The 26,757-nt window shown below is 49.9% G+C and overlaps 1 protein-coding gene across 8 annotated transcripts in view; it reads right to left on the bottom strand.

The window, feature by feature from the left end:
* Positions 1-1,915, bottom strand: part of SNX8 (sorting nexin 8) — a 37,440-nt gene extending 35,525 nt beyond the window's left edge. For 3 of the 8 annotated variants that reach the window (XM_064593416.1, XM_064593417.1, XM_064593418.1), the window contains exon 1: positions 1,779-1,887. In XM_064593416.1, coding sequence (XP_064449486.1) covers positions 1,779-1,884 — 106 coding nt within the window. In that variant the 5' untranslated portion in view covers positions 1,885-1,887. Of the gene's footprint in view, positions 1-1,778 lie in introns of all 8 variants that reach the window. The other 5 variants (XM_064593420.1, XM_045875917.3, XM_064593421.1 and 2 more) reach the window with 4 other exon arrangements.
* Between the last annotated feature and the right edge of the window lie 24,842 nt (positions 1,916-26,757).

The following is a 26,757-nucleotide window of genomic DNA, read 5'->3' as shown; positions in this document are numbered from 1 at the left end:
AAAAATAAAAAAAAAAAAGAATAGGGCGCCTGGGTGGCTCAGTCGGTTGAGCGACTGCCTTCGGCTCAGGTCATGATCCTGGAGTCCCGGGATCGAGTCCCGCATCGGGCTCCCTGCTCGGCAGGGAGTCTGCTTCTCCCTCTAACCCTCCCCCCTCTCATGTGCTCGCTCTCTCTCATTCTCTCTCTCTCAAATAAATAAATAAAATCTTTAAAAAAAAAAAAAAAAGAAAACTAACACACTGCCCCAGGGGAATAAATATTTATTTATTTTGTTCTCAGGCACCTGGGCGGCTCAGCTGGTTAAGCGTCTGCCTTCAGCTTAGGTCATGATTCCGGGGTCCTGGGATGGAGTCCGCATCATCCGGCTCCCTGCTCTGCAGGGAGTCTGCTTCTCCCTCTGCCCCTCACCCCGCTCCTTCTCTCTCTCCCAAATAAATAAAATCTTAAAAAAAAAAAAAAAGGTTTGTTCTACCACTTCGCCTGCCTCATAGGATGGTCAAGAGGTTTTAAATGGAATGAAATGACAGGCTACATACCAACAGCCGGTGAACCCCACTTGAGACTCCCCCGGCTATAGAACGGCACCCCATAAACTGTCCGCATGGTGAGCACACCTAATAAAATCACCACGACCCCAAAGAAGGGCGACTACCATGGTTATTCCCGCGAAGTCACAGGGAAGGCAAGCTTGAGAGCTCGTGCCATCCATAAACGGCGGCCAGGGGGTGAGTCCCGCGTGACACGTCCAACCGCAGACCCGTGCGTGCCAAGAGACCCCCGAGCCACCACCACACCCAGCAAGCGTGACCTGCTTCACAATCCGAGTGGAAATGAGCCAATGACGGCCTCCCATCCCCAAGAGCGCCCAGCCAAGGGGTCCAGGCTGCGGCCCTGGTATCGGCGGGGCCGACTGCCCACGCCGGGCTCAAACGTGCGACCTCGAGAACACAATGTTCTAATCAACAGCAAGAGCCGTCCCATGCTTCCCCTTACACAGCCGCAAATGAAATGAAAACTAACTAAAACCAATTCTGGAGGTGGGGGGCTTCTTTCTGGGCGCACACTCACCCAGGAGCTTTCGTACCAACGGGTCCAGTCCGATGCCCCCCGCCCCGCAGCTTCCCTGCCACTCCCCTCCCTTCTCTCCCTAATGAACACTCTTTCTGGGGGCCCTCCAGAACTCACTGTCAGCACAGCCCCCTGGGGACACCTCGCAGACCGCCCCCGCGGCGTCCCTCAGCCGTGTGCCCGCCCCCGACCCGCGCCGGCGGCGGCAGTAACTCCTCCCGACGCTGCCCCTCCGACCCCGCTCCAGTTAGAGGACGGAGGAGGGAGCTTTCCAGGGGCGAGCATCCTAGAGAAGCCAAGCCCCGCGCGCGCTTCCCCGTGCTGACGCCCGTCCACTTAGGGCAGAAGCGCTCGCAGCGAAGTTGCGCCCGGTCTGCGGACGAGAACTCGCAGGCCCGGGACCCCGCGCGATTTCTTGTCCGAGCCCCGCAAGTCCGGCGGCTGCGCCCCACGCTGCGGGCCGGGGCGGCACGGCGGGGACAGGGCTGCGGGGACGGCGGGGAGGGCGGGGACGGGCCGCCGCCCCGACGGCCTGCACAGGGAGGCGCGGCCAGGACAAACCGGAGCAGGGGCTCGGGTCCCCGGGCCCGCGGCGCGCTCGTCAGCGTGGCAGGGGCGCGCGGGGCGCCAGAGGGCAGCCACGGAGCCGAGCGCGGCGGGGTCCCGGGGCGGGGGCCGCGCGCGGGAGCAGGGGGCCGCCCGCCATACCTGCCGCGGGCGGGTCCGCCTCCTCGTCAGCCTCCGCCTCAGCGGCCGCCGCGCCTAGCGCCGCGCCCGCCTCCCCCGCCAGCCGGTCCATCACGCCGCCGGTCATGTGAGCGCGCGCCACGTGACTTCCTCCGCGCCGGCCGGCCCGCCACGCCACGCCCACCTCGGCACGCCCCGCCCGGGCCCGGCCCGGGCACGCCCTCGGCACGCCCCCCGCCCGGCCTCGGCACGCCTACCCGGGCCCGGCACGCCCCTTGCCTGCCCTCGCCACGCCCCCCCGGGCCCGGCACGCCCCCCGCCCGGCCTCGGCACGCCTACCCGGGCCTGCCACGCCCCTTGCCTGCCCTCGCCACGCCCCCCCGGGCCCGGCACGCCCCCAGTCCGGCCTCGCCCCGCCCCGCCCCGGCCACGCGGCCCCCGCAGGCCTGGCCCGCGCTCCCGCTCGCCCGCTCGTTCAGCCGCTCGCTCGGCCGCTTGTCGTCACACTCACCCCTTCCGTGTCCGCTTACTCGGACTTCCGCGCGGGCCGCACCCGCCCCGCGCGCCCCTCGCTCACCCCGCAGCCCTGCCCCAGGCTCTCGCCCCGCCCCTCACTTACGCGCCCACCCTCCACTCGCTCGTTTGTCCCGCACCCGCGTTCACGCATTCATCCACTCCCACCCCGCTCACTCCCTCGCTCACCCCTCCCTGGCTCGCTCCTTCACTCATCCGCCCACCCCCTTTCGCACCCGCACCCGCACTCATTCATCCGTCCCCTGCCTTGCTCACTCGCCCACTTGTTCGCCCCCTCGCTGGCTGACTGGCTCACTCATTCATCCGTCCACCCACTCGCTCACCTGCTCTCTCGCACACCCGCCTCGCCCGGCCACCCCCCCACACTGCCCCGCCCCGCCCAGAGGGCAAGCTGCCCAGTGCTGGGAGCCCAGGACACCCGGGTGCGTTAGGTGCCTCCCCCAATCTGGAGGACACAACGCCAGAGCAAGTGTCCTGGCTGTTCCAAAGGGAGGCTGTGGGGGCTCAGGGAAGGGATGAAGGGACCCCCGGTGGGGCGGAGCCTGAGCTGATGCCGGGGACGAGGAGTTAAGCACCAGGAGGAGGCAGCGGCCTCTGGCAGGCACAAAGTCTCCGAGGCATCAGGCAGCTGCAGACGCTGCGGTCCTCCTGGAGCTAAAAGGGTGGGTGTAGAGGGGCGCCTGGGTGGCTCAGTCGGTTAAGCGACTGCCCTCGGCTCAGGTCACGATCCTGGAGTCCCTGGATCGAGTCCCTGGATCGAGTCCCTGGATCGAGTCTCGCGGTGGGCTCCCTGCTCGGCAGCGAGTCTGCTTCTCCCTCTGACCCTCCCCCTTCTCATGCTCTCTCTCTCTTAAATAAATAAAATCATGGGGCGCCTGGGTGGCTCAGTCGGTTAAGCGACTGCCTTCGGCTCAGGTCACGATCCTGGAGTCCAGGGATCGAGTCCCACAGTGGCCTCTCTGCCCCTGCCCCAAGCTCATGTTCGCTCTCTCTCACTCTCTATCTCAAATAAATAAATAAAATCTTAAAAAAAAAAAAAAAAAGGGGCACCTGGGTGGCTCAGTTGGTTAAGCGACTGCCTTCGGCTCAGGTCACGATCCTGGAGTCCCGGGATCGAGTCCCACATCGGGCTCCCTGCTCGGCAGGGAGTCTGCTTCTCCCTCTGACCCTCCCCCCTCTCATGCTCTCTGTCTCTCACTCTCTCTCTCTCTCAAATAAATAAATAAAATCTTTAAAAAATAAAAGTGTGGGTGTAGAAATGGCAGAAGAGGAAGCTGGGGCACCAGGAAGGGCTCCATCCAGGAGGGCCTCCTTTCCAAAGCAAGGAGCTGGGACCTCCTGATTCTGATGCCTACCAACACCCTCTGGGAGCTGGCTACAGCGATCAAGAGCCCTCAAGAGCCCAGACCCGGCTCTGGGTCCTCCCCCAGGAAGTCCTTCTCCTTGCTACAGCTCCTGGACCCTGCCCAGGTTACCCATGACCGCACCCAGGACGTCCCTGCAAGCTGACACAGTCAGAGACGCTCTCCTCCACCATAACCTGGCAAGTGCTGGTCCCTGCTACTCATAGGCTTCCCCAAGTCACAGGGGGACACTGCGGATCCTGTGATACACAGCCCCCCTCGGATGCTGCTTCCTTCCACCCCATGGCCTTCCTTTCAGCTGCTCTTGCCTCAACTGATGTGCTCAGCACTTTCCCTGACTCCGCAACTCTCCACCCCCCAGACACACACACACTCTCTGCTAACGTCCCCGTATTAGCCAGCACGTATCTCTGTCTCTCACGAGAGGATACGGTCTTGACTAAATGTCTAAGAGTTCACTGCAGGGCGCCTGGGTGGCTCAGATGGTTAAGCGTCTGCCTTCGGCTCAGGTCATGATCCCAGGGTCCTGGGATCGAGTCCCGCATTGGGCTCCCTGCTCACCGGGGAGCCTGCTTCTCCCTCTGCCTCTCTCTCTGTGTCTCTCATGAATAAATAAATAAAATCTTAAAAAAAAAAAGTTCACTGCACTTTGCAGAAATTGTAAAGCACTGTACAAGTGCACAGACATTATTCAAGAATGATAACATAAATGTATTATTTTAACAGCCCTAACACAACCTCTAGCTCAGTGGTTCTGGATCTTTGCTGCACTTTCCAATCACCTGGGGAGAGTTCGAATATACTCAGCCTGGAGCTCACCCCCAGAAGTTCTGATTTAATTCATCTGGGATGTGGCCCAGACTTGGGATTTTTTATTTTTTAAAGCTCCCCAGATGATTCTAATGTGCAGCCCAAGTTGAAAGTTTTATTCCTGCAAACATTGCCTGAGCATTTACTAGGTACCGAATTTAGGGGGGTGGGGGGCAAGGATACAAGAGGATTCTCACAGCAGAGCAAAGAAGCTGTTAGGGCTGGAAACATAGGTGTGTGGGAGGAAAGGGGAACAAGCCGTGGGTTCTGACATGACCAGTTCTGAATGCCTCCAGAAAAGGGAACTCGGTCCTTACAGGTTGTGGGCCCCATTGTCAGATATCTCCAACCGTTAGAAAGTTCTTGGAAACATGCACTGAAATGTGTCTGCCTGCAACTTCTTTAGATCCTCACCAAAGAAGACTGATCCTTACACCATTTCTGTTTCATTCGGGGAACAGCAAACAGAAAACCAGAATTTCTGACTTTTAAAACCTTTCGATTAATGGCAAGAATCCAATTATATTAAGACTGTTCATCCATTGCTCCAGTCACATTGGCCGCTTTCCATTTAGGAAACTGAGAAGGACAGAGGCAAACTGACGATTTGGAACACATAGTGGAGTCGGGACTCGGGACTTCACGACGCAGGTGGACACACAGAAAGGGGCTATTATCAGCTGTCCTACCAAAATGCAAGGATTTCCACGTCCTGCTCAGGAGCTTTCAAAACAGTTGTTAAAATGCTTTGAGTACTGTATCCTCGACTATCAATCTAGCTGATGTAGATTTGTCAGGATAAGCGATATCATGCTGCGGTATTTCCAAGACCTGAAATAACAAGGGGATTATGCCCACCACGGTCACTCGGAAACCCAGGACGATGGAGCGGCCACCGTCAGGGATTTCTGCCATCGTGACAGAGGGAAAGCTCCCTGGAGGGTCCAGCGTGAGCACTGAAATGCTCTGGCCCAGAAGTGACACAACACTCCACTCACAACTCCTTGGCCAGAACTGGTGACGTGGAGGGTTGACACCACCATGTGCCTAGAGGACAGAAAGCCAGAAATATTTTGCAAACAGCTGTGAATACTAGCCACACTAACCAAACTAGCATTTACTGAATGCCTACCTACTATGTACCTACTATGGGCTTTTTATGGGAGACTCCCTGAAGCCCCACAATAAATCTACAAAATAGTAGCACGATTGTCTCCGTTTTCCAGACAACTAAGGCAGAAAAGTCCAACACACTGTGATGGCAGAGCCAGTCCATAGAGGAGCCGGGATTTGAACCGGGCTGTCTGGTGCCGGAGACCACCCTCATAGCCCCTGTGGCATTACCCGATGCCATAGAGCCAGCAGTTGGTCCTCAACACTCTCACTGTGGAAATTCCAGTCCCTCCCAGAACCTCTTGTTTGAGGAGGCTTGGGGCACCGGTGACCTATGGCTCTATTAACTCATACTGGGGGGAAGGCGAGGGACTCTGAAGGCAGGGAAAATGGTAACAGCCCCCAAACATTTATTAAACCCGAATATGTGACAGGCATTGTGCCAAGTGCTGAACGAGTATCATCTCAATACTGTGAAGGTCATGAAATCAAATCCTCCAGGGACGCCTGGGTGGCTCAGCTGGTTGAGCATCCCACTCTTGATTTGGGCTCAGGTCGTGATCTCGGGGTCATGATCTCAGGGTCGTGAGATGAGTCCTGCATCGGGCTCTGTGCTCAGCACAGAGTCTGCGTATCCATCTCCCTCGGCTCCTCCTCCTTTCTCTCTCTCGCTCTCAAATAAATAAAATCTTTTAAAAAAATAAAATAAAATCCTCCTGTGATGCTATAGGATACCTTCTCAAGCACCCATCCTAAAATTCCCACCTGAAGTAAAGAGATTTGCTCACATCCTCCATAAGCCCTAGCAGGGTTTAAATATCTCAAAAATGTTGGGGTCTCCTCATTAGACTTCGGACAAGCTACTAACTCTCTTTGGCTTCTGTATGCGTAAAGTGGAAATATCAACATTACTTTATTTCAAAGGTTTGTTCCTCAAAGGGTAAGGTTTAAATAAGAGACTTCTTCTGTTAGTCTGATGCAGAAGTACATTCACCCTCCTTCCCCAAACATACAGGGACTTCTTCTGTTAAATAAGACTTCTTCTATTAGTCTGATGCAGAAGTACATTCACCCTCCTTCCCCAAACATACAGGCGTGCTGGCTAAAATTGCCCCCTTCCAAAGATGTTTTTAATACATGGCTGGTGTCGAAAGCAAGAAAGCGTACCGGATACGGGGAGGACTTTAAGTTACAGCAATGAACGAAAGTGGAGGCCAAACGACCCACAGAGCTGTCAGACATGATCACAACCTTAGGAACCTGGGTTCGATGGCAGAAGAGCAAGGCGTGGGCCCCAGCGAGGATGGGATATGGACCGAACTTCCCAGAGAAGATCAAGACTGACAAGGAGCTAAGCTGCCCACCTTTAGAAGCAGTGTGGGAGCTGGCTGTCCACACCAGACCAGGAGTGCAAAAAGGATGGCCCCTGAGACGACCCCACTCCTAGATATTTACCCAAGGGAAATAAAACTGTACGCCCACCAAAAAAGGCTCATTCCTCGAAGGCTCATTCAAATAGCTAAAAACTGGAAATACCCCAAATGTCTGTTAACAACAGCCTGGATGAGCATATTGCCGTGGAGACAGACAATGGCATGGCACCCGGCCACGGAGGAGCACAGAATCCCGGCGCTGGTCCACACAGGGTGGGCTCTCACAAGCACCTGCAGACGTGAAACAGACCCCAGGGGTGGGCGATGGGTAGAGACTGGAAGAATTTCTTAGAGAAGCGTAACAGAAAAAGCCTAGATTGCCGTGAACAGATTGTCAGCAGACATGTGCGTGTTAAGTCGTCTAGGGAGGACTGGGGCATAGAAAGTCTGCATCATCTTAGATAGTAACACCCAAACTGCCATAAACAGACTGCTGATGGCTTCCCACATGACAGGCACTTCAGGGGAGGCCTCGGAAGGAAGCGAGGAACGCATTGCTGGGAACCAGGGGAGAAGCGGTCCTGTGCAGCTAGACTGCGTCCCCCAGGTACACGGAGAAGAACCTGTCCCGGTGGCCAACGATCGTAAAGTTAGGGGACTCCCGGTCAGGAAAGCGTGCTCTGGAGAGAAAGCCCGGGTGTGTGTGTGGATCTGGAAAGGGAAAAAAGCCACAGTCGTCATCACACGGAGAGCTCTCGGAAGAGATTAGGTGTGTGGCATTTCAGAAGGAGCGAAGAAAAGAGACGGAAGACCCATGGATGAGCCTCTCTAACGGCACGCACGGAAGGCCCACACGGTTTCTGAACATCCTGTATCAGCAGAAACACTACCAGCCTGGATGGAGAGGGACAGAGGAACATGAAATGAAAGAAAGCTGTCTGCCTCTCGAAACAATGCAGGCAGGAAACAGGCGGAAAATACTCCTCAGCTGCAGACATGTGCTACCCTTCACAAAAAAGGAAGGAAGACTCCGGGTGGAGCCATGGGCCCGGAGGGTAGAACCTTGAGCCACAGACAACAATTCCTAGGCCTTGAAACCTGAATTTGCTCCCCTGGATTTCAAGATTGCTTGGGACTGCAATCCCTCCTTCCTGCCACTGCCTTCCCGTTTAAATGGGAAAGTTTATGCCTATCACACCCTTGTATTTAGGGGATTGGATCATTTGTCCTCTAGGTGCACCGATGGAGAGGAATTTTGCCTCAGGATGAATCACACACAGACACTCACTCATATCTGATTTACCTTATTTAGATGAGGAGATTTGGGACTTGGAGTCGTGCTGTCAGGGGTTCGGACTCTGGGGGACAGTAGGATGGGATGGATGCGTTTTGTATATTGGATGGATGTGAATCTTCAGGAACCGGAAGGTGGGCTCTGGTGAGACACAGTACCAGCCCCTCAAAGAGCATCTGGTCCCCAGGACCTGTGGATATGTTACCTTACATGGAAAAAGGGACTCTGCCGATGTGTCAAGTTAAGGCTTTCTCTCTCTTTTTTTTTTTTTTTAGATTTTTTTTTTTTTTAAGATTTTATGTATTTGCAAGAGAGAGAATGAGAGACAGAGACCATGAGAGGGAAGAGCGTCAGAGGGAGAAGCAGACTCCCTGCTGAGCAGGGAGCCCAACGTGGGACTCGATTCCGGAACTCCAGGATCATGACCTGAGCCGAAGGCAGTCGCTTAACCAACTGAGCCACCCAGGTGCCCTTTTTTTTTAAGATTTTATTTATTTATTTGAGATAGAGAGTGAGAGAGAGCGAACATGAGCTTGGGGCAGGGGCAGAGAGGCCACCGTGGGACTTGATCCCGGGACTCTGGGATCATGACCTGAGCCGAAGGCAGATGCTTAACCCACTGAGCCCTCCAGGCGCCCCAAGTTAAGGCTCTTGAGATGGGGAGAGAGTCTCCTGAATTATCTGGGTGGGTCTGATGTCATTACGAGGAAGGCACCAGTGCCCGAGTTGGGGAGAAGGCCATGGGATGTTGGAGGCAGAGGCTGGGGTAACACAGTCACGAGCCAAGGAAGGCCAGCAGCTTCTAAAAGCTGCTAGAGACAAAGAATGGATTCTCCACCGGAGCTTCTAGAAAGAACTGTTCCTACCAACACCTAGATTTCAACTCATGTCACACTTGTGACCTCCAGAACTGTTAGACAACACATTTTTACTCCTTAAAGCCACTAAATTTGTGGTGCCTAATGCTGTTGAATTTCATACTTAAAGAAATGGTTAAGGTGGTAAATTTTATGTGTATTTTACCACAATTAAAAAATTATTTTCGGGACACCTGGGTGGCTCAGTTGGTTAAGCATCTGCGTTTGGCTCAGGTCATGATCCTGTGGTCCTAGGATCATCGAGCCCCACATTGGGCTCCCTGCTCAACCAGGAACCTGCTTCTTCCTCTCCCTCTGCCTCTCCCCTAGCTTGTGCCCTCTCTCTCAAGTAAATAAATAAAATCTTTTTTTTTAATTATTATTATTTTTGGGATGCCTGTGTGGCTCAGTTGGTTAAGCCTCCAACTCTTGATCTCAGCTCTGGTCTTGATCTCAAGGTCGTGAGTTTAAGCCCTATGTTGGGCTCCATGCTGGGTGTGGAGCCTACTTAAAAAAATATATTTTCAATTAAAAAAAAACACATACACACACACACACAGAACTTCCTCACAAAGAAAACTCGTGGTCTAGATGGCTTTACTAGTGAGTTCTACTGAACTTCTAAGGAAAAAATAATAGCAACGTCATATAAGCAGAGCTTTTGCCAGGAATGGAGTTGTTTTAATTAGTTGAAAAATCAGTGTAACTCACTATGTTAGCAGAAGAACCATATGATCATCTCATATGCAGAAAATAAAAATGGAAGAAAAAATAAATCATGCAAAAAATGCTCCCCAAAATGCAGCGGGAAAATGGACAATATTCAACACCCATTTATGATTATAACTTCTTCAAGCTGATAAGCAGTATCTTTGAAAATCTAAAGCTGAGTTCATGCTTAACAGTGAAGGGCCAAGCATTTCCCCGTGATTAACAATAAGGCGAGATGTTCACTGTCGCTTCTAGTCAACACTGCCTGGGAGTCCTAGCCCACAGATGGGGCAAGAAGAAAACAGCATGAAAACTGGAAAGGAACGTGTATGTGGAAGTATCTAAAGAATGCTAAGGAATCTAAAACCACTACCACCCAGAACTAGAGCAAGTGAATTTACCAAGATGGCAGGATACAACACCAATATACCTAATCAACTGTATTTCTGTATCCTAGCAACAGACAGATGCAAAATGAAATTTAGAAACAAGCCATTTCCCCCAAGGTGACTAAACCCATGGAACGCCCAACATCCGGAGCGAACCCTAAGATAAACTATGGACGGGATTATAATGAGTCAGGGCAGGTTCACTCTTGGTAGTGAGTGCACCATTCTGGTGAGGGATGCTGATGACGGCGGGGCGGGGGGGCAGGGGGATAAGGGAAATCACTGTACCTCCCTCCTTTCGTGTGTTTTGTTGTGAATCTTCAGCTGCACTAAAAAAAATCGCCTTAAAAAAAAACAACTATTTCCTCAAACTTTTGCTTAAAGATCTGATACCCAAATCAAAGATATTAGAAGAAAATTACCCTGATACACCACAAGGAAACTACAGATACTATTCCTTCATGAACACAGACACAAAAATCCTTAAAGGGGCGTCTGGCTGGCTCAGTCAGTTAAGCGCCGGACTTTTGATTTCGGCTCAGGTCATGATCCCGGGGTCCTGGGATCGAGCCCCACATCGGGCTCCCTCTTAGCGGGAAGCCTGCTTCTCCCTCCCCCACTCCCCCTGCTTGGGTTCGCTCTCTCGCTGTGTCTCTCTCTGTCAAATAAATAAATAAAATCTTTAAAAATAAATAAAATAAAATAAGTACTCAAAAAATTTTAAAAAATCCTTAACAAAGTATAAACGAATCTAACCTAACACATATAAAATGGATAAAATAGTGTGATTGAGAGAAATGCAAGTTTGGTTTAATGTTACAAAATCCATTAAGGTAATCCAACTATATATTGTTTTTCTAGGGCTGGCCACACAACACCACAATCTGGGGACTTAAAACAACAGAAATTTCCTGTGTCAGAGCCCTGGAGGCCTGAAGTCTGAAACTGGTTAGGGGATAAGACTCCCTTGTCTTCTCCTGCTTCTGGGGTTTGCTGCAGAGCCTTGGAGCTCCTTGGCTTGTAGACACGTCACTCGGATCCCTACCCCTGTTGTCAAACGGCAGTGTCTTCTCCACGGGTGTCCCTGCCTTCTCAGGGCATTTCCTTCTTCCTACAGGGACCCCAGTCACATTGGACGAGGGCCATCCTGACGACCTCATCTCATCACATCTGCAAAGACCCTCTTTCCAAAGAAGGACACATTCCTAGATACTGCACATTAGGACTTCCATCCATCTTTTTGGGGGACACAGTTCAATCCATGATTCCATATTGATAGATCAAAGGAGAAAATCCATAAGCCCAGATCCCAACAGATGCCCAGAAGCATTTGAAAAACGTCAGCATCCATTTATGATAAAACTCTCAGCAAACTACCAATAGAAGGGACCTTTCTCAACCTTATAAAGGCATCTTCAGGAACCAAGAGCTAGTCACCCGGGCCAGCATGATAAAACACTGAATGCTTTCAATATTTGAATGAAAATACTGAACGTCTGGGAACAAGGCCAACAACATGCACATTCTCATTGCTCACAGCTGACATTGAATCAGAGGTCCAGCCAGTGCATGGTGAAGCAAGAAACAGAAAAAACTGCACATGGCTAGAAGAGAAAATCTGGTCTTAAAAAGATGATAGTGTATATACTGAATTCTGTAGAATCCACAAAGGTCACTAGAATTTGTAATAAAATTTAGCAAAGTACGACATCAAATATCAGTATCTATTATATTTCTATATGTTAGCCATGCACAATTGGAAAATAAACTTAAAAAAAAGTACCAAAAGCATTAAAAAAGGAATTATTTAGGGATAAATGTTTAAAGATACAGGCAAAACTCCAATGAAATTTATAAAACATCGCTGAGTGTAATTAAAGAAGACCGAAATATTCATACTGACATATTGTTAGGACAGCAATTCTTCCCTAATTGGTTTACAGATGCTCATTCCGAGCAGCACAGATAACAAATTATTGCATAGTCATATGACAGAATACTGCCCAGCAATAAAAAGGAACGGACTATGGACACAGGCAACAACGGGGATGAATCTCAAAAACATTCTGCTGAGTGAACAAAGCCCGACACAAATTAAATCTATTTTCCCATTCGTCAAAACCTCTAGAATAGGCAAAACCATATGATGATCCAGGAAAATGGTGGTTCTAATGGTGGTCTAATGGTAGTCTAATGGTGGTTCCACGCTGTGGAAGAGTGCACGGGGGAATTGTGTGGGCTGATAGAATGTTCTAGCTCTCCATCAGGGCATTAGCTGGTCTGGCATGTGCGTTTGTCACAATCCTTTGATCTCTAATACATAAGATATGTGCATTCCCTTTATGTAAATTCCACCTGAATAAAAACTGGTAATAAACCGCCAGCTAAGAATCTCCAATACATGCGAAAGTGCAAAATAATGCATAATGAAATATAGATTATTTGGAATTGATGATGAAAGTCCTACTTATCAGAACTCAAGAGAAGCAGACAAAGCCATGTTTAAGGGGAAACATATAATCTTAAATGCCCACGAGAAAAAATGAAAGACTGAACATTATTAGCTCAAGGGTCACCTCTAGATACTAGAAGAAGAGAGGAAACCCCTCTGTTACTTGGGAAAAAAAGGAGGAAAAGAAGAATTTACATTTGCTTCTACTGGGTACTGAGACAGATGACCAGTCTGAGACGACTTTGCTTTTGAAGCTCAAGGTTTTAAGACCCCGGGTTTGGACTACAGCTCCTCAAGAGGGCAGGGGTGTGGTTGAACTCAGAGAGAAGCCTCCTCCCCAGCTGGCCCTGGGCCACCTCTGCTGTATCCAGCCAGCTTTCCTTTTAATTCCTCGCTGTGCTGGCAAAGGTCAAGTTTAATTTTGCTTCCATCTTGCCCTGGAGATACATATATATATATCTATAGATATCTATATATAGATATAGATATAGATATAGATATAGATATAGATATCTATAGATATATATATATATATCTATAGATAGATAGCCTTTGGGGTCCCACTTTTAAGGGATAGTGGCTTTCTATTATTTTCGAAAGAGGGTACAGACCCCGGTCTTCAACCTGCCGTGCACCACGAGGCCATTTCGAGGAAGCTCACGGTCACCCAGGCTGGCAAATGCCCTTCATGGTCTTCCTATTGCATGTACAGTATTACATGCAATTATCTCTTCACTCTCTTCAATGCTTGTAATGAGATTGTTTTTACATTTTATCTAGAATTTACTTGTTTTCAGCAGAATAAATCCAAATACCCCATCTAGCCATATTCTCAAACCAGGGAGGCACAGGGGACACAAGCGATAAAGACAATTATTGATAATTGTAAGTGTCAGCATGACGAAGGTGTTTGATGAAAGACACCGTGACCAAAGGGAAAAGATAAGCCACGGGCGAGGAGAAAATACTGGAATGCATATAATAGGTTTAAAGATTATAAACAGAGTTTATAAAGAGTTCATACACTCAATATGAGGCAAAAGATAGGTATGGGTAACTCACTCTGACAAGGAAATCTGAGAGGCCAAAAAACATATTTAAAGATGTTCAACTTACTAATTAGGCATACTGGACATTTGTCATTTTTTGGCCATTGGGCATTTGGAACCTTTCTTTCTGTGTTTGAGGAACTCCCTCCACCGAGAGTCTTTTCTCCCAACATCAGGGGCGCCTGGGTGGCTCAGTCGGTTAAGCATCCGACTCTTGGTCCCTGCTCGGGTCTTGATCGCAGGGTCTTGAGTCCAAGCCCCGCGTGGGGCTCCACATCGGGGGTGCAGCAAAAAAGAAGAAGGTGCGACATCAGATGCACATTTCCCAGCTGCGCCCAGCCAGACTTCCCTTGGGGGCTGTGGGGTCGTGAAGCAGAACAGCCTCCCTGATGGCGGCAGCTCATGGGAGCTGCAGCACCTGCACCCCCACGTCTAAGGGGAGGCGGGGCGGTGGGCTTCCACCAGCATCCGGGGGCTACCGTCTGTGATCTTGAGCGCTGACATCTGTGACTCAGCAACGGACAGCGTTGGACAGCTATTGGCCGATCTGCACATTTCTGCCTGCCTAGCTTCGAGCCTGCTCTCTCAGCAATCCCAGAGACTTCAGTTGCTTTTAATAATTTCCTTTTCTGCTTTAATCAGAAATTTACTTACATCAGGGAAATGCAAGTTCAAACAACGACGAGATAGGGACCCTCTTCTGCACAGGAGATGAAGAGAAACAGAAATATTTGGACACTGCTGAAGGAAGTGTAAATTGGTATAGATGCTTTGGAGGACAGTTTGTGGGCGTCTAATCAAGTGGAATGCAGGTATCTTATGACCCGGAAATTCCACTGCCGGTCACATTCTCTAAAGTATAGCTTGTGATGACAAGTACAGCACTCTTCACCGAGGAGCTATTTATAACACAAGAAAAAAGTAAAAAACCACCCCAAACCCTACTTTGATGTCAATATGGAATGAATAAAAAATTGCAGTATATTTATACACCGTGTGAACTGGAACGGAAAGTACCAAGATGGAGCGATTTTGAGAAGGACACAGCATTGCAGAAGGACATGTATAGCATACTGTTGGTGTTCATTCAAAGACGTAAGGGGCAGACACAGATGAGGACAGGTGACAGGAGGGAATCTGAAGATAGGTGGATTGTGTCAATGTCAACATCCTGGTTAGGACAGGGCACTAACAGCTTTGTCTCATTAGGGGAAACCCCACAAAATGTGTTCTTTCCTACGGCTGCCTGCAAATCTGCAACTAAGTTAATAAAAATTCAATTCAATGCCAAACAATGTATGTATTATTTATAGATACATGATGGCTTCTTTCCAGGAGAGGGGCGAAAACGGAATTTGGGAGAGACAGACAGGACCCATCAAATCTCCCACCGCTTCCCCGGAAAGAACATTTTTGAGGTAAATACGACAAAATATTAACACTTAGAATCAGCATGTGGGTGAATGAGGGTTTGCATACTACTCTGCACTTCTCTTTGTGTTAAAAAAAATGCCACCACGATTAAGCAAGATGACCTTTAGGAGGGGCTGAAGGCAGCGCCCGGCTGGCCGTAGGCGCTCCGTAAATCTCAGCGCCCCGGAGAACTACTGGTCTATTAGCCAGTGAGCTGCTTGCTTGGCTCCAGAGAAGTATGTTTTCCGTCAGTTCGTCAGTCTGTGCCGGGGTCGACACTTCATCGCGAGCCCCCCTTTCCGTTGCCGCCAGCCCTCCTCAGGGAGCACGGAGAAGGCACGGTGTCCAGGAGAGTCAGGCCCACCCCATGGAGGGGATGTGGTCCACACGCACAGCAGGGCCTGGCAGCTGGCTTCTGGTCAAGCTGGGCGTGGCGGGCCGAGGCAGAAACGCACCCTCCCCTGGACCCCCAGGATCGTGTTTCGAGGTCAGCTTCTCAACCGATGTTACCGTCAGGATCGGGTGCAGAGGAGACAAACGTGCCCGAGGCCCCTGGAGCTGAGCGGGGACTGATTGCTGACCAGGCTCCGAGTTGGAGCAGGTGCACATCTGAGGCTGGAGGCAGAAGGGGGGCTCGGTCAGGTGAGAAGGGGAAGGCGTTTGGAGGATTTGGGGCTGTATTCGGCCTCTCGAGTCCTTCTATCCCTCCTCACCCCCGCCCCCACTCAGCGAGCTTAGGGTCAGCCCCTTGTAGAGGAGATATCCTGGAGAAATGAGTGAGGAGCTCCTCTGGGAGCAAAGCACCTCGGGGCTGCCCAGATGTCAGGAATTTGGAAAGGAGTTGACCGCAGCTCGGTTCCTCAGCCGCAAAGGGAGGGCCGAGGGCTCCCCCTGCAGGCGAGTGGCTTCTTCTGCGACATCTTCGTCCTTGCCCGTACCCGAGACGCAGCGGGGACCCCTGCACATTGTGCCCACGGAAGACCAAGGCTGTCAGCTCAGCATCCTGTTCAAGGGTACCCAGCCGGCAGGCAGGAGGACTGCCCCGGAAATGGTACTTTCAAAAATAATGTTGTTGTTGTTTTTATAATTTTTTTTTTAAGATTTTATTTATTTATTTGAGAGAGAGAATGAGATAGAGAGATCATGAGGGTCAGAGGGAGAAGCAGACTCCCCGCTGAGCAGGGAGCCCGATGCGGGACTCGATCCTGGGACTCTAGGATCATGATCTGAGCCGAAGGCAGTCGCTTAACCGACTGAGCCACCCAGGCGCCCATTAAATGTACCATCTTAACCATTTCCAAGTGTCCACGTCAGAACCATTAAAGACACTGACACTGCTGAGCAGCCATCCCCACCGTCCATCTCCAGAACATTCCATCCCCCCACTGAGACCCTACCCTGTCCCTGCTACACGCTGACCCACTGCACCACCATCTACTTTCTGTCTCTGTGATTTTGACGACTCCAGGGACCCCTTAAGAGTGAAATCGTACAGTGTCCATCCTTCTCCATCTGGCTCACTTCACTCAGCATCACATCCTCAAGGTTCATCCGTGTTGGAGCAGGTGCCAGGATTCCTTCCTTGTTAAGGCTGAATAATAATATTCCACGGTGTGGATATACCACACATTGTTTATCCATCCATGCATCGATGGGCACTCGGGGGGGGCTCCCCCTTTTGGTTGCGAATAGTGCGATGAACATGGGGGTGCAAATGTCTGAGTCTCAGTAATTTTGGATCAACTTACTTTAGAATAACTTCAGATTTATAAAAATGTTGCAAAGATAATCCAGGGAGTTCTCATAAAAAAAAATAAAATCTGTGCAAAGCTGGCGTTATTGAAACTTTGTATAAACTTGCCATAACAATCTTGGGAGAGAGAGAACATGATCACCTATGGTTTACAGATGCAGAAAGTGAAGGTGATGTTGTCCCAGCCAGACCCCCAGGTCCCTGGTGCATCCCAGGATCTGCGGCTGTACCCAGCTGTACCTTTCTCTGGAAAATCGTTCCCAGCCCATGCCTGAGCTCCTGCTCTCCCTCCAGGTAACCCTTGGCCTAGAGCTGACTGGTGTGGGGTCCACTCTGGCCCTTGGCCTCCAGGTGCAGAGCTCCCGGGGAGCCTGGTGAGGCTGGACCTTGGCTCACCTCCATCCCCCGCCCTCCTCTGCACCCCTCACTCCTCACCATCTCCCCTGAGAACACTGCCTCATCAGCCACCCGCCCAAGGATCCCCGCCGAGGCCCTGCTTCTGGGGTAGCTGGCCTATGACATTTAGGGAGGGCTGCTTTCCACAGCTGCTGAGTGAGAAGCTAGCTCTGCCTTCAGACGTCCGCCCCAGAAGCTGCACTCAGGCACTCTCTGCTCCGGCAAACTCAGCTCAAGGGCCGAGACATGAATCTGAGAGCTGACCATACGGTGCGGGCCCCTAACACGGTAGTCACCCCAGCGTGGCAGGACCCAGAGGTAAGGCAGCCCCAGGATGGCTGACCAAGCCCGGGGCAGTCCTCTTCGAAGTTCTGCCACAGATCCACTCCTTCCATCGAGTTACGGGAGGAGCCACTCCAGATGACATGGGACCGGCAGCCCTGATGACCACTAGACTTTTCTAGAAAGTTCTGAGGACCCATGACAGAGGTCAGAAAATGCAATGGTAGTTCAAACAGTGAAAAAAAACCAAAACAACCCATGACTGTATTTATTTTCCATTTTTATTTATTTTTATTTTATTTATTTATTTATTTATTTTAAAGATTTTATTTATTTATTTGACAGAGAGGGACACAGCGAGAGAGGGAACACAAGCAGGGGGAGTGGGAGAGGGAGAAGCAGGCTTCCCGCCGAGCAGGGAGCCTGATGCGGGGCTCGATCCCAGGACCCTGGGATCATGACCTGAGCCGAAGGCAGTCACTTAATGACTGAGCCACCCAGGCGCCCCTATTTTCCATTTTTAAATGTACTTTTGCTGATTTCGAAAGTTTGATTTTGATTTAACTGTGTATGTTAAAATGATAATATTTGAATATGTTGGGTTAAATAAAGCGTAATTAAAATAGATTTTACCTTTTCTTTTTATACTTTTAGGGTACACAATTCTAGTTACACACATGACATATTCTTATTGGACAGCGCTGGTGTATTCTTCGGTAGGAGTGAGCTGGGCCATTTATTCTTTCGTTTATTTATTCAATCGTGCACTCATGTCGACAGACCTCTCCAAACACCTGTTACCTGCTGGGCCCTCTGCCGAGCTCCAGAGCTCTCCAGAAAAGAAATTGCAGCTCTTGTTCTGGATCTTCCTGAGTGACTGAGGTTTTCCCACCACTTCTATTCCCCACGGAACCCCACATGCTTCTTCTTGCAAGCTGTATTGATACATCGGAGTCCGTTTTCTTCCCATTTTGCAGGTGAGTAAACTGTGGTCCACAGAAGCATAAGGATCCATCCAAGGCCACTCACGGGGTTGGTAGCCGAGCACCTGCTGCTCATCCTGGTGAGCGATGGGGCTCCAGACTCTTGTGACACCCAGTACTGAGCTGTAGCCTCCTTACCACTGTCTTCTTAAGGAGACGTCACACCCAACGTGGGGCTTGAACTCACGACCCTGAGATCAAGAGTTGCTTGCATGCTCCATAGCCTGAGCCAGCCAGCCAGGCCTCCCCAAGCTGCAGCCTCTCAATGATGATATCATTACAAGAATTTCCAAATGTATGCACACTGATGGTGGAAGCTTTCTTCTGAGGTCTCCACGGAGATCAGCTGATTTGGAAAGATTAGACATCATCTTATAAAGCTGAAGACGCCCTACCCTGGCCCCATCCGTTCCAGCCCTAGGTGGACATATTCTTCAGGTAAACTCATGCACACGCGTAAGAACGTTCTTCACAACATTGTTTGCAGCACCAAAAAGCTGAACCAACCCAAATTTCCAAGGGCCAGAGGAGGCATAAAGAAGCTAGGATGTGGTCTACAGTGGAACGCTATCCAGCCGTGCAATGAGTGAGCTATAGCTTTGTATGTGATAATGAATTTTTCTCATAAACATAACGGGAAAAAAGTGCAAATTCCAGGAAAAGACATAGAAATAAGGACCACAAACATGCATTATGTTCTCTGATATACGTGACACACATACATTACTAGACACGTCTATATACTGCATATGTATTTTTACGTTGATGATGTCCTTGCCTTTCTCTGCAGATGTACGCTTTTACTGTACGTGTTATTTTATACTATATGTGGAGTGTATGTAATATACAATTTATATATTAGCTTATGTATATTACATATAAATATGTATTTTCTATGCACTTTACCTATAAATCGCTCTGCCTGTTTACTCTGTATGTTTACTATATATAATATTTTATATATGATTTTATCTTATAAATATACTTAAGCACTATAAATACTCTAATGTATAAAATGTGTCATTTATATAATAATCTTACTAGTTTTTAATAAATATTATACAAAATACTATACATAGATAAAATACTACATACGTTATATATGTTTTGTCCATATACATCTCCATTATATCATATACAAATCTATATTATAGATCTATAACAACAGACCAGGGTGTGATAAACAAACTTCATTGCCCTCCCCGGACGGTTTTAAATGTTTTGCAAACCGGGGTCACCTGCGTGCACGCTGGCCCAGCGCTGGGCCACCCGTGGACTCCCAGCGCTCTGAGCATCAGCGCCTGATGACCACGGGAGAGGCAACTACCTCAGATTCTACCCACCGAAGTTCCGCTTTTAACTGGATAGGAAAATCACAGAGAGAGTGCAAATCTGTTCTAACACCCGGCCTCTCTTCAAATGTACACACAAAGCAATTCTGCAAGCAGCAACTTGGCGGGCATCCTGCTGGTTTTCAGTTTTCCCTCATAAGTCGCTTGTTTTGTTTTTGTGTTCGTTTTCTTTTCCCACCGCTTAGCTTCCTCGAGCCCAAAGCAGTGGTGCCTGGGTCAGGAGCAGGGGGGAGGATGGACTGCAAAGGGGTGTGAGGAGCCTTCTGGGAGGGAAGAGGGACGGAGACCGTGGCCTCCTGGACACGCAGACCTGTCCGAACTTACCCAGCTGCTCTCTCCAGAGGGAAGCTCGCAGATGCGCAGGTCAGAGCCCGCATGCAATATGTCCCGGGTGATCTGGGGTCGTGCACCTCACAGCACTTCAAACCACAGGACCGGGCTGCCCCTCCACAGAGCAGTGTCAAGAGGGGGAGGCCAGAGCCTCTGCCTCTTGTCCTCACCCCCTCTGGCACAGAGGTCTCCTTTCCGCTGTGTATGAGAGGAACAGGGTCGCTCCCTGCAGGCACACATCCAGTTAGTAAGCCGTGGCAATGCCCTCGATGTATTTCCCTGATCCCCCCCCGCCACCGCCCCGTGCAGGTGCATTTCTCACCCAAACCCCACAGCCACGGGACAGCAGGCTGGCTGGGCACGGATCACCCAAATCAGGCCGTCGGAGCGCGGACTACGGGCCGGGTTGTGAAAGACAGTTGGAAGGCAGGCAGGCAGGGACAAGGGGACTCCACCCTAAAAGGAAACCACCATTAAACCTTTTTTTAAAGATCTTATTTATTTATTTAGTAGAGAGAGTGCATGCGCAGGCAAGAGAGAGAAAGAACGAGCTGGGCTGGGGGGGCCAAGGAAGAAGCAGTCTCCCTGATGAACAGGGAGCCCGATGCGGGGCTCCATCCCAGGACCCTGGGATCATGACCTGAGCTGAAGACAGACCCTTAACCAACTGAGCCACCCAGGCGCCCAAGGAAACCACCCTTAAAAGGATTTTACACCACCCTGGGAGGAGCCTTCCACCCTTTCCCACATGATAGATAGGTGACAAAAGCCTGATCAGATGACAGGCACAGAGAGGGTTAATCAGATTAAAGCAGCCCCTAAAAACCCCTAGACTTAGAAACTCTGGTGACAACCCTCTTGGGTCCCCTCCCTCCTCAACAGCTTCATACTATCACGTTGCTATTGCTCAATTAACCTTGCTCGGCTGCCCACCCCTCTGTCTGGTCTACCTCCTCATTCTTCCAAGCGGCGGGACGAGAACGGCGGGCACCGATGTAGAAAAAAAATCCTGTAACACAGGCACTGGTCTTTCACCAACGTAAGACGTACACAAACAACTCATTTTGTTTTCCCAAATCACAATAAATCAAGAACAGGCCTCCACTCACCTGGCTAACATGAAATTCAATTTCACATTTTTTTTAATCTTTTTTTTTTTATAAAGATTTTATTTACTTATTTGACAGAGAGAGACAGCAAGAGAGGGAACACAAGCAGGGGGAGTGGGAGAGGGAGAAGCAGGCTTCCCGCCAAGCAGGGAGCCCGATGCGGGGCTCGATCCCAGGACCCTGGGATCATGACCTGAGCCGAAGGCAGACGCTTAACGACTGAGCCACCCAGGTGCCCCAATCATATATTATTTTTTTTTTAAGATTTTATTTATTTATTTGACAGAGACACAACACGAGAGAGAACACAAGCAGGGGGAGTGGGAGAGGGAGAAGCAGGCTCCCGCGGAGCAGGGAGCCTGATGCGGGGCTCGATCCCAGGACCCTGGGATCATGACCTGAGCTGAAGGCAGACGCTTAACGACTGAGCAACCCAGGCACCCCAAATTTTTTTTTTTTTTTAAGGAAGGTCCTTCAGGCTGCTGAGTTTGGGCCTCGATGCTGACAAAGCAGCCCAGGTGGGTCCCCGGCTGGGAGGTGAGGCGGGACGTCAGTCCCCTCGGGTACAGCGGGTTCCTGAGACTCTACCTCCACCCTTCAGAACCTGGTCCGCCGTCTTGAAAATACTTCTGATTCTCCCTAGCCTTCCTCCGAGTTACCTTCTATTATCACTCTAGCTTCAGGCAAGGAAGCAGGCTCAGGGATGTGAAATGAATCATCCCACATTGTCTTCCGGGCAAGGCACCCCGGCCTCCATCCAGGCCTCTCCCACCCAAGCCCCAGGCTTCCCAAGATGGGATGTGGCAGATCATTTAACCCATCAGACTTGTGATTTCATGGGAACTCTAAATTTCACCTATACATGAATTTAAGTTTTTAAAATAGTGTTTTGAGGTGTTGAGATAACTTTCAGGGCTCAAGATGCATGGAGCTGCTCCGGCCATCACTTCTGGTCCCTGCAGGTACTCCGAGGACCCAGTCCCTGCAGTCCCCACACAGCTCCCACCCCGGGCTCCATCCTTACTTCCTCGTTCTTTCTGACCCCAAACAAGGGTGACTGTGTGGCCCCCGCCAATCCGAAATATTCTGTTTTCCTCTTCTTGTTCTCTTTATTCTATAGAAGCTTCCTGCCTTGCTCCGCTTTGCGAAGTGTTAAGTTAGGTTCGCATCTCCTTTAATCATTTAACAGATGAAGATGAGAATACTACCTCTGGAAGTCCAGTGGCGGGCCGCACTGCCTCACAGCCAGCCGGCCGGGAGCTGAGCCCCGTCCCGCACTCTGGCCCCGGACTGCAGGTCTCTTTCTAAGTAAACATTCTTTTCCCTGGTTTGCTGGTAACCATCGTCTATTAACTGTTTCCCTCAAACGAGTCCATTTAACTTGCATGTGGAGAACACTCACACGTCCGAGTTATTCTCTGATAACCACTTTGTGGTGAAAAAGGAGGTGGATCTCTATGTGCGGACATGGAAAGATCTTACGATAAATGAAGTGAAATAAGGTGTATTATGGTGCATACGGCCTGCTGCCACTTGTGTAAGAATTGTCAATTAACTGTTTAAAAGGCCAGGAAAAGAAGGACAAAGAACAAACTGAAAACAAATTGTAAATTGGTGGACTTAATCCCAAATGGAACTGTAATTACATTGGACGGAAAAGAGATAAACACTCCCATCAAAAGCAAACATGAACAGATTGGATTAAAAGAGTAAGGTCCATGGGGTGCCTGGGTGGCTCAGTCGTTAAGCATCTGCCTTCGGCTCGGGTCACAATCCCAGGGTCCTGGGATCAAGCCCCGCATCAGGCTCCCTGCTCGGCGGGAAGCCTGCTTCTCCCTCTCCCACTCCCCCTGCTTGTGTTCCCTCTCCCGCTGGGTGTCTCTGTCAAATAAAATCTTAAAAAAAATAAAAGCTTAAAAAATAAAATCTTAAAAAAAAAAGAGTAAGGTCCTACTATATGCTTTCTGTAAAACCCTCTTTAAATATCAATGAACACAACAGACAAAGAACACAGCCTGGGTAGTTAAACAAATTTATTCTCTCAGTTCTGGAGGTGGGACATCTGGAATCACGGTGTCAGCGGGCCTGTTTCTCCTGGATGCTCCGAGGGGGAAGCCGTTGTCCGGGCCTCTCCAGCTTCAGGTGGCTGCCCACAACCCCTAACTGTTCTTGGCCTCTGCACCCACCACTTCCTCTGTCTCGATCCTCACATGCTCTTCTCTTTTGTGTTCTGTCCAAGTTTTTTTCCATCTCATGAGGACACCGGTCATTGGATTAGGGCCTGCTCGAATCCAGTGTGACCCCACTCAACTTGACGACGTCTGTGAAGACTCTATTTCCTATAAGGTCACATCCACAGGTCCTGGGGGCTGGGACTGGAGCATGTCTTTTTAGGAGACACAACTGAATCCAAGACACTATGCAAACACTGATCAAAAGCAGGCTGGAAGTTAGCTCGATTCACATCACACACAACAGACCCTAGGACAGGACATGTTAGCGGGAAGAAAGAGGAATATTTAAAATGGTAAAGGGGGTCAGTTCTTCAAAAAGGCAAATCAACCCTCATCGTGTGTCTGCTCCAGAACTCGATGGCCCATGAAGAGGGGGACAATACAAAGGGGAAATAGACAAATCCTTCACCAGAAGTGGAGATTTCGACATCTCTCTCTGAGCAATGGTAGAACCAGCACACAGAAAATCAGAGAGGTTTTCGAATATTCAAACAGCGCGTCACCCACTTGACCTGACACATAACACTCCATCCAGCAGCAGTGGTACCTTTTCCAAGTGTATGAGGAACCTTCACCAAGGTGGGCCACGCTACGGCCATAAAGCAAATCTCAAATCTTAAAAAGGACTGAAATCCTACAAAGTATGTTCTCTGGCCACCGCATCATTACACAAGAAACTAATTTTGGAAACATACCTGGAAAATCCTCACATTTTTGGAAATCAATGACACATTTCCAAGTAAACCGTGGATCCGAGAAGAAATCATCACGGAAATTAGAAACACCATTCTCAACAGAAAGCACCAAGTAATTGTGTGGGGTGTAACTAAAGTAGTGTGTAGAGGGAGAATCACAGCCTCCAAAGGTATGTGAGATTCCGACCCTTGTCCCTCCCGTTGTTATTTTATAAGGGTCACGAAAGTTCATTTCTTTAATTTTCCTGATCCTCTGCATTTATTAGCTAAAATTCTTCTTGATAGAACCAACTATTTTACCTTGAAGTATAAGGTAAAATATGAAAGGCAAGACTAATTACTTTTTGCTTGAGTCTTTGGTTTATTTTCAGAGTCATGACACGATGCTCAGCAATATTCACCTGAGATTATATACGATTTTTTATTCTTCAGAAGCTCACATGGTCCCGGGGAGCGGGGGACTCTTGAAGCTGGCTCAGTCCTTCCCCGCCCCCAACAATTTACTATAAAATGTGCAAACATATAGAAAAGTTGAAAGAACTTTTCAGGAAACAGTTACAAACCTACAGCACGACTCTGCGGTGATTACTTTGATCAGCATCTCCAATGCTACCACCTTCTCAGAGCCTGTTTTCAGTTTATGTGTCTCCTTCTAGGTCTTTCTCTGGGCACCGTACATATTTCCCTGTCGTGCTAGTCGGCTAGGGGCAGCCATAACAGAATACCACTGAGCAGGTCTCACAGTTCTGCAGCCTGGACATCCAAGGTCAAGGTGCGAGCAGGTCCGATTCCTCCGGGGGCCTCTCGGGACATGGGCAGAGGCTGAGGGTCCCACCGCCATTTCTCCTGTCTGACAACCCGGTGCCGATGTCAGCCGGGGGTTCCGTTCCTCCCGACCCGGGGCCCTGCCACATTCTGCTTGAGTATCCTCTGGACACGCGGGGGCTAGCTTCTTTCAGAGCCAGTGAGCTGAGAGAAGAGACCGCGTTCCAGGTGGAGACATACCACTTTTAGGACGCAGATTTGGAGGGGACATAGCGTCACTCTGCCCCATCCTATTCCATAGAGTGATTAAGCGCACTTGCCCCGAAGGGGAGCAGGGTCTGGCTTGGAATTGATGAACCCATCACAGATGAACATGGACGCCCACTTCTGGGACCCTTCCATTCGTGAACATTGTCTCTCTTAACACTGAAATTCTAAGATGGCAAGAATCGTGCATTCCTTGCTCACCACCATACCCTCAACGGAACACACCCCCGACTTGGGCCCCTCACACACTCAGAACTGCTACTGTGGTGCGTCTCAGACCTTTGGGGGTGGGGGGACAGCTGACGGTCTGCAGGCACTCTCTACAACACGAAGAGATGTCTTCTGAAAACACACAGAGGTTGTTTTGCATTGGGGGCACATTCACATCACCTGTGTTATGGGGGGGCGCTGGGCTGGCTCTGTATGAAGAACATGGAACTCTTGACCTCGGGGTTGTGAGTTCAAGACCCACGTTGGGCATGAAGATTTTGTACATAAATAAATTTTAAATATATATATATATATATATATATATATATATATATATACACATATACATATATTAAGGGCGCCTGGGTGGCTCAGTCGGTTAAGCACCCGCCTTCCACTCAGGTCCTGATCTCAGGGTCCTGGATTGAGCCCCGCATCCGGCTCCCTGCTCAGCGGGGAGCCTGCTTCTCCCTCTGACCCTCCCCCCTCTCATGTGCTTGCTCTCTCTCATTCTCTCTCTCAAATAAATAAATAAAATCTTAAAAAAAAAATGCAATGGCTTAGGGCGCCTGGGTGGCTCAGTCCTTAAGCATCTGCCTTCGGCTCAGGTCATGATCTCAGGGTCCTGGATTGAGCCCTGCATCCGGCTCCCTGCTCAGCGGGGAGTCTGCTTCTCCCTCTGCCCCTCCCCCTGCTCATGCTCTCTCTCTCAAATAAATAAATAAAATCTTTAAATATATATATAGAGAGAGAGAGAGAGAGAGAGAAATTAGTAAAAACCATGACGAGGCCCCTCACGGGGAAGCAGTGACGAGCAGTCAGGGGCCTCGCTGCACATGCATGCCCCGAAAGCCTTCCCCAAGACACACACAGCTGCCCAACTGAGGTCAGCTGTTTCCAGGCTTTTCTGTGACTATCTGCTTCCTGTTGGTGGATCTGTCACCTTCAGCACTTTCTCCAAGAGAAGGGCTGGCCGAACCCAGTGACGGATGAAAACTGCGGACGCAACTGGAAATTAGGCCAACTCTGACCTCCAGGGGGAACCGGTCCGCCCGCACAGACGGGGAAACTGAGGCAGAGAGGCCACACAGCTGGAAGTAGGACAGCGAGGATTCGAACCCGGTGTCAGGCAAGCCGAGAACGTTCTGTTTGAAATAAGCCCCCGTGTTGTTTCAACGGGGGGAAAATACATCTGACATTAAGGGTAGCTCTCGCTGTTTTCCGCGCGCAGTGGAGGGGTCCGGAGCACAGCGGCGCGGCTGTGC

This window comes from Mirounga angustirostris, unplaced genomic scaffold (assembly GCF_029215605.1).
Source record: "Mirounga angustirostris isolate CCGP_5_RB_7025 unplaced genomic scaffold, mMirAng1.0.hap1 SCAF_5, whole genome shotgun sequence".
NCBI lineage: Eukaryota > Metazoa > Chordata > Mammalia > Carnivora > Phocidae > Mirounga > Mirounga angustirostris.
The sequence above is the reverse complement of the archived record's forward strand: the minus strand, read 5'-3'. Positions and strand labels throughout refer to the sequence as shown.